The 7,539-nt window shown below is 54.1% G+C and overlaps 1 protein-coding gene across 2 annotated transcripts; it reads right to left on the reverse strand.

The window, feature by feature from the left end:
• Nucleotides 1–128: 128 nt before the first annotated feature.
• Nucleotides 129–7,539, reverse strand: NFE2 (nuclear factor, erythroid 2). Of its 2 annotated transcripts, none has more exons than XM_082636098.1 (3): nt 2,954–3,519; nt 2,576–2,744; nt 129–1,429 (listed from the first exon to the last, which is right to left on the reverse strand). In XM_082636098.1, exons 2-3 carry the CDS (start codon nt 2,687–2,689, stop codon nt 428–430), a joined length of 1,116 nt encoding a protein of 371 aa, XP_082492224.1. In that variant the 5' UTR covers nt 2,690–2,744; nt 2,954–3,519; the 3' UTR covers nt 129–427. The 2 variants fall into 2 exon arrangements, with proteins under 2 accessions (XP_082492224.1, XP_082492223.1); XM_082636097.1 differs by lacking the exon at nt 2,954–3,519 and adding an exon at nt 7,345–7,539 and having other exon boundaries at nt 130–1,429.

Genomic DNA, 7,539 nt, shown 5'->3' on the forward strand with positions numbered 1-7,539 from the left:
CCAAGTGTCGACATGTGTCCCGTCCTCATACAGAGCCGTAGGAGAAAGAAGCAAGCTCAGCAGAACTACCTCCCTGCCACCAACAGGCAGTAAGCTCTGAGGGGCACCCCCTTCATCACCCTCCCTCGAGAAGGAAGACACAGCGGAAAGCTATTTCTGTAGAGTGCTTTATAAACCAAAGCTCAAACAAGAGATTGGAGACCTGGGAAACTGAATCACGGAAGAGAGATTCCAGCCCTCCCCTCACATCCTCGCCTCCAGACAAGCCTCACTGAACACACCTTGGACCTTCCAAATGCCAGGTTTCCCATTGTGGTCCCTCCTGGTCTACAGAACTCAGCTCCTTCTGGGCCTCACGGTTGGGGAGTACCTTTATCAGAAGAGAATGAAGGAAACCTCCATCACCAGTCCCACCCCTCCGGCCAGCTCAGTCTGTGGCCTCCATCTTGGTCCCCCGGGGCACCAGGAAGATGGCCCCATCAGCAGCCTGGTGCAATGCATACTCTTCAGGGGAGTAGCTGTTGCCTGCCTCATCCCGCAGGTGCTGGAAAATGTCACGATACAGCTCCGTCAGCTGTTGGCGCATGACCTCCAGGGTCCGGTCGGCCTCGCCTCGGGCCCGGAGGAGCCGCTCCCGCTCACTGCCCAGCCGCTCCAGTTCCCGCTCCAGCTGCACGATGGTCTCCAGCTTTCTCTTGCGACAGTTCTGGGCGGCCACCTTGTTCTTGCCCCGCCTTCGGATGTCCCGGACTAGTGCCAGCTGGCTCTCCGTCAGCGGGTACCGTGCCAACAGCTCGTTGAAGTCATCTACTGGCAAGTTGACGATCTTGTCCGTAGGGAAGGGGATCTTCATGGCCAGGGCCCGACGCTCGTCCCGACTCCCCGCCTCCCCCCGTGCAGTGGGCTTGGCCCGCACGGGGCCCGAGGAGGGCTCTAAGGCTAAGGGGTTCTCGGCAGGTGGCAAGGCATAGTTGGGGTGGGCCAAGGAGTTGGGCATTAGTGAGTAGGGGTACTCCACTGGGTACATCTCTACGTACTCGCTGCGACGCCGACCAGCCTCCGTCCCCTCCAGCTCAAGAGATTCAGCGTCACTATAGTTGAGGGATAATCCTGAGTCGGATTCTGGGTCTTCTTGGGGCTTGGATGGCCCCGCTGACAACCCAATGTCCAGGAGAGCCAAGGGGTCTGGGAGGGGCTCACTGAGCAGGCCCGAGAGGGTCAGTGGCTTGGAGGCTGGTACGGTCATGTTGCCATAGGAGTATGGGGGGTCTGGGACATGAGATGTGGGTGCTGGGAGCTCATAAGGTGGTGAAGAAAGGGGAAAGCCAGCCTCCGGGTGGATTGAGCAGGGGCAGTAACTTGGAGGTGGCGGGGGCCCAGGGTATGGGGCCGGGGGCTCGAAGGATGGCTCACTTGGAGCGTTTAGGCCCTGCAAGAAAAGACACCAAAAGGTTTGGAGACAGGCTGAGGAAGAGAAGAAACCAGCTCTCAGAACCAAACTGAGTCCCGCTGAAAGACCCAGTGAGATAATCACAAGGGAAGAGAATGGTGCTGAGTATCATTGAAAGCTTCTGGCAAAGTTGTGATACAGTTTGTTCACGAGGAAAGCGGCTTAAACGAGAAGGGAAGTCACGCAACAATTATGGAATCCCCTCCTCTTCAGGAGAAGTTCTTACTGTATTGAAATGGCTCATGTCCCTTTATTTCCTTCAGGAAGACAAGGAGTGTCTCCATGATGACCCTCCGAACCCTCTTCCTGCTGCCCCTATCTAGGGTCAAAGGGTCAAGTTCAGACCCTGGCCATGCCCTGGGTGCCCAGCAGAGGGAGCTGCTGTAGGGCCCAGGCATGGTGGCAGGGAAGAAAAGGGGGTGGGCACAGAGCCAGGTCTGGGGCTGAGAGTTACCTTGGGGAGCCGGCACAAGCTCTGCCCTCTCCCCTTCAGTCCCTCCGTCCCTGCCCAGGTGCAGAGAGGAGGAGAGAACGTGCTGGAAAAGGGCCCCCAACCCACGTCGGGGAGCCACCCTGCTCCAGCCCAGCTGGGGACAAAGGCATCATTGTTAGGCCAACAGACACCCCTTTGTCCAACTAGCAGGAGGAGAGGACCCTGGCATAGTCTGACCCCCCTTCCCAAGGTCAGAACTACAGCTCTGCTACCTGAGGGAAAGGCCCCCCCACCCCCCACCCTGCTGCTTAGGGCAGGGGGAGGAAATGAGGGAAGAAGATGGGCAGGATTGGAGGAGGTCAGAACAGAAGAAGGTGAGGAAGGGAAGGCGGTACAGGAGGTGGGGCAGAGAGACGTAAGCAGAGTGACTGCCAAGAGAGCTTACACCCCCAATCAGATCCTTCCTTCCCCACCACTCCTAACTCCTGCTCATCCACACTCCCTCCCCCTCAATGCTCTGATCTTCCATCCAGATCGCCCTCTGACTCCAGCCCTTCCTTTTACAGTGCCTGGAACATTTCCATCTTGAGACCCTGGGCTCTGCTTGCTCCAGCCCCCGGCCTCAGTCCCAGCCAGACCCACTGTTTCTCTGCTTCTCCCTCCCCCCAGCCCTGCCCCCTAACCCCACTCACCTGCAGCTCAGTGATAGACATGATCTCTTGCCAAGTCAATTCCATCTCACCCAGCTCCAGAGTGGGCAACTGTGTCACCCTGTTCCTGCTCTGCTGGGGAGGACACGGGGGCATCCTACTGGGCCAGGGCCTGGTCCAAGGTCCCGAAAGCCCAAATGGTCCCAGCAATCTGTGTCAAAGGAGAAACAGGAGTTAGGGCCTCTCCTGCCACAGGTCAGAAATTTTGTCCTCCTCCATGGAGAGGCTCCCTCCAGCTTCACCTGAGGGAAGGAGATGCCTCATTCCCCGCCCTACCCTACCCCCATTCATGCTGTACTCATCATCGGACAAACTCCTTAAGCTAGAAAGCCTTTTTCTGCCGTGTTGTCTCTATCTCACCTGCTATGGCTGTAGGCAGTTCCTTTGGGAGCACAGTAGGTTTTTATCTTCTTTTCAGACAAGATGCCTTCACTTTCCCCTACTTCTTACTCCTCAAAACTGTATCACTGGCCAGAGCAAAAGTCACATCATCCAGTGTTTTTTATTTTTCCTGTTTCCTGCAGCAACATCAGGGATCACTCCTGCTCTCCTCCTCTGCCCTCACTTTTAGGATCTCAGTCTTTTCTTTCCAAGATGAGAGCGAGTGTTTGGGGATCCCCAAGGAGTGTGTTGTGGGAAGAGACAAGCAGACAGCCCCTCCCCTTCTCTAAGATATGGCCCAGGCCTGGTGACTGATAGCAGCCCTGCCCTCTCCTCCTATCCTGGCCCTGGGCTCCCCTGCCTGGGCCAGATAAGAGTTTTATCAGCAGCAGGCAGCAGAGGAGGAATGGTCTCTGGAGACACTGGACCTCTGCCCTGTGTCCCAGAGGGTCATCTTGGCTATACCCCACTCCACACAACCAGGGGTCTTTTCTCTCCTAAGGTCATGGAATAACCACAGCAAAGACTTATTTGGCATTTGTCGAGAACCGGGCTGGTAGTTTATAAGCACTCGTTTATGAGATTGATTTCCACAAAGATCCTGTAAGTTCCATTCAGAAGTTGAGACTCAAGCTGATAAATAGCAGAGTCAGGTCTGGTACGTAGAGTTGCTGACTCTACTAGCCTATCCCACCTTCCAGGCGCCTTCCCAATCCTGCTTCCATGTCTCCATAAGATGAGACTCTATTGGCGGTCGACATCAATCAACTCTTTCTGTGGAATCTCAGACTCTTCTTTTTTTTTTTAATTTATTCTTGGCTGCACTGGGTCTTCGTTGCTGCGCACACGCTTTCTTTAGTTGTGGCGAGCGGGGGCTACTCTTCGTTGGCAGTGCACGGGCTTCTCACTGCAGTGGCTTCTCTTGTTGCAGAGCATGGGCTCTAGGCGCACGGGCTTCAGTAGCTGTGGCTCACGGGCTTAGTTGCTCCGCAGCATGTGGGATCTTCCCTGACCAGGGCTCGAACCCACGTCCCCTGCATTGGCAGGTGGATTCTTAACCACTGCGCCACCAGGGAAGTCCTGAATCTCAATCTCTTTTCTCTTCTAAGGAATAGTTCTTTAGAGGCTTGAATACACACTTCCCTCCATCCCCTTTTCTTTGGATCTGGGCTCCAGCTGCAGCTCTGCCACAGAGCAGCAGCATGATGTTGGGCAAGCCATCACATTTCTCTGAGCCTCTGTTTCCTCATTTGTAAAACCAGGGAATGAGACAAGTTGATCCTGGAGGTCCCTCTCTACTTGGATAGCTCAACATTCTCAGCAACCCCTCATCCCACCTTCATCTTCTCCTCTCTGTCAACCTCTCTCCTCATCCCACCTCCCTATTCCCTGACACCCATCTCACCCTCATCTGTTCTCCCTGCCTTTGGCATGAGACTTCAAGTAGATGTGGCAAGGACCTCCTGATCTCTTAGGGCCAGACACCACACCTTACCTTTGCCATGTAAGTGAAGGCAGGCAGGCTGGGTGGGTGAGGGAGACTTATAGAAGGACAGAGCATAGGACTGGATGACCTTAGATCACCACAAGGTTGGCCTATCACAGCTATTTAATATGGGATCCACTCTTTGACTCACCACAAAATTGGTGAGAACTTTAAATTGTCCTTTCGAAGGAGGATCTCCCCTAGCCCCTGCCCCCTAACCCTAACCCTAACCCTTGTTATATTGCCATCCCCAGAGCTGGGAGTTGGTATAGGCACAGGCCCTTGGCAAGTGGGCAGAGGGTGGGGTGTTTATGTCTGTCCAGGATGCCATTTCAACACCGGAACCCCACCTTCCCCCACCCAGGTTCTGGCGGAAATTGCCCAAAGACAAAGTGAATGGAGAAGGGGTTTAGGGGGCAGGGACAATGACTCTTGCCTCACAGTCCTTCACACACACACACACACACACACACACACACACACACACACACACACACACACATCCCATTTTGCCCCTCATAGTTTCCCGGATCTGACTCTTAGGTGCAGTACAAAGATCCTGCCCTAGGAGGCAGGAGACCAGGTTCTCTGGCCTTCCAGATGCATGATCTGGGGCAAATCGCTTCTTATTCAGACTCTCTTATTAAATTGGGACAGACTTGGAGAACCTCCTTACAATAGATTGCATCTGGCTCAGGCAGTCACAAACTTTATTGTGGCCTGCATTCACCTGGGGTGCTTGTGAAAATACAGAATTCTGAAAGCCACCCTGGACCTATTGAATTGAATTCATAGTCGCAGGTACCCAGCAATCAGCATTTTAACAAGTGGCCTGATGTTTTTAATGCCAGAGGCCCACTCTACTTTGAAAACTACTGAACTGGTCCAACCATATGGACTTAAAAGAATGCAAAGCCAGAAGAGCGCCTGGCAAGTAATCTCCAGACTTCTCCTAGCTTCACACCCTTGACCCAGGCAAGGCTGGGTTCTAGGCTGCCCTAGTCTCTGAGACTAGATATCAGCCCCTCCTCATAAAGACCAGAAATTTAATCTTCCCCTCACCCTGGGACAGGGAAATGAGAATCCAGAGGGCTGCTGGGGGAGGCGGGAGGTTAGGAAAGAAGCAGTTAAGGAGAACCTAAGGATCAAATCCAACCAGCTCTCTGGTGCAGTGGCAAGTTTGCACCAGGCCAAAAAAAGGCATAGTCTGTTTTTCCCTAGACACTCAGAGATGGGTGGTGGTCTATACAACAAGCAAGGTCAAGAAGTCTACCTTCAACAGGTCTTAGGAGTCTACCTTCCTGAAGACGGGCCAGGGGGCAGGCAGCCAGAGGTATAGCTCAGGAAGGAGGGTATAGTCGGAATTGGATCAGATAGAACATCACAGAGGGTACAGAAGCTGAAGAGGTACTGAGAAAGTGGAACATGCCTCCCTGTGTCCCTTTTCTTTTACAACAGATGGTTCCCACTTTCCAGTTTAGCCCACACTTTGAGGTCACACAGGCATCTTGCTCCCCAGCATTGCACATCAGGTAGGATGGACATCATTTCCAGGGACTATAACCCACCCTCTTTACTCTCATCCTGATGGGATTACCCAGAAAGATCTTATCACAATCCTGAGTACACACAGAATGACATGGAGCTTTATGTTTCAGTATACAGAATGAGGACCATTTGGGGAGGGATGCTGGGGAAAGGAAGATATTTGGCCTCATCTGCAGCCCAGGGCTCTAACACCTTGACAAGGGGGAGAGACAGAGAAAGGGCTTGCCTCTGGGACACTGTTGTTGTTGTTTGTCTGGGACCGTGTACTGAGGCTTATTAGACAACCCCTCCTCTCCAGGTGTCAATAGAGGCAGGGAGAGGATGGGGAGGAATCAATAAAACTTGGGGTGTGATGTGGCAGATGAGCAGCCTATTTAGAAAGATTCGGAAGAATCCTCAAGGAGGGAGAGGCACACAGAAGTGAGAGAAAGAAATAGCATGGAGGGAAAAGGGGAGAGAGGTGGGGAGGGAGAGTGAGCGGGGTAGGGGGGCTAGTTTTGATCACAGTAAGATTCAGTCTCCTGGGGGCATACATGACTCAAACAGGTTCATGGAACAAGGGAGACAGGGACAAGTTTCTGCCATCCTGTTACTTGGTCACTAGACCCCCAACTCCAGTCCTTTGGGGGCCAGTGACTAGAGAATCTCAGCCCCAGCAGATGTGATACTTGACCTCTTCTCTTCCACTGTTTCCCAGCCCTCTACCTCCCAAGCTGCCAAGATTTCCAGTCAAAAGAAACTATGCTGGGGTGGGATGCCTTCCTCTCCCTTCCAGTTCCAGCTGATCCCTACTGCCCTAGGCCCAGAGAAGCGAACGGGCAAAGGGAGGTAAGAACTCAGCACCCCCTACCCCTAGCAGCCCATCCTGCTGCAGCGACCCTTCCCAGCAATCCACGCATCCACTGTCTCGGATTTCTCAGCTTTCCCCAAACCTCCCAGATGGCTGGACAGGGCAGCGGGATAGAATGGAGTAGGGAAAAGGATGGTACCATATACCTGAGAATCTATTGGCTGCCCTGGGCAGCCAGCCTGCTGAAGGGTTACTCAGTGTCACTCCCCAGCCCCTCAGGCGTGCCTCAGGGGACCACTGTCTGGTCCCCATCCATAGCCTTTCACCCCAAGAATCCCAGAGGGCTCAAAAAGCCATCTAGGTCTTCTCCCAGAGAAGACATCTTCCCAAAGATGTCAAATTCCTAAACCAGGGGCAGCCTGGAAAGGTCTGAGATCTCCTAGGAATGCACGGCAAGTTGCTTATTTTCCCCCGCTGCCTCCTTCACCTCCCCAGCTTGCCCCTGGATCCCCCTGGAATCCTCCTCCCACCCTGCCCCTCAGGCACCTGTGGCAGGGTCCAAGCAGGGTGAGGAGAGAGATGTGGCTCCGGGTGCTGTCTCTGGGGAGGCTGGGCCTGGGCTGACACCTTCTGGGTGAGGATCCCTGCTACCTCTGAGAACCGGGGAGGGCCGTGCCCTGCCCCCAGGCCATCGCTGAGCGCCCAGTGTGTAGGCTCGGGCCCGAGTGAGGGGACCTCAGG

The sequence above is a fragment of the Mesoplodon mirus genome (assembly GCF_964341445.2).
Source record: "Mesoplodon mirus genome assembly, chromosome: 11".
Taxonomy (NCBI): domain Eukaryota; kingdom Metazoa; phylum Chordata; class Mammalia; order Artiodactyla; family Ziphiidae; genus Mesoplodon; species Mesoplodon mirus.

Bases quoted from the DNA above. Each gene is read 5' to 3' on its own strand.
- NFE2 (XM_082636098.1), bottom strand. From the start codon at position 2,689: ATGCCCCCGTGTCCTCCCCAGCAGAGCAGGAACAGGGTGACACAGTTG. The intron at 1,430-2,575 runs GTGAGTGGGGTT...CTTTTCTTGCAG, and splicing joins TGTCTATCACTGAGCTGCAG to GGCCTAAACGCTCCAAGTGA.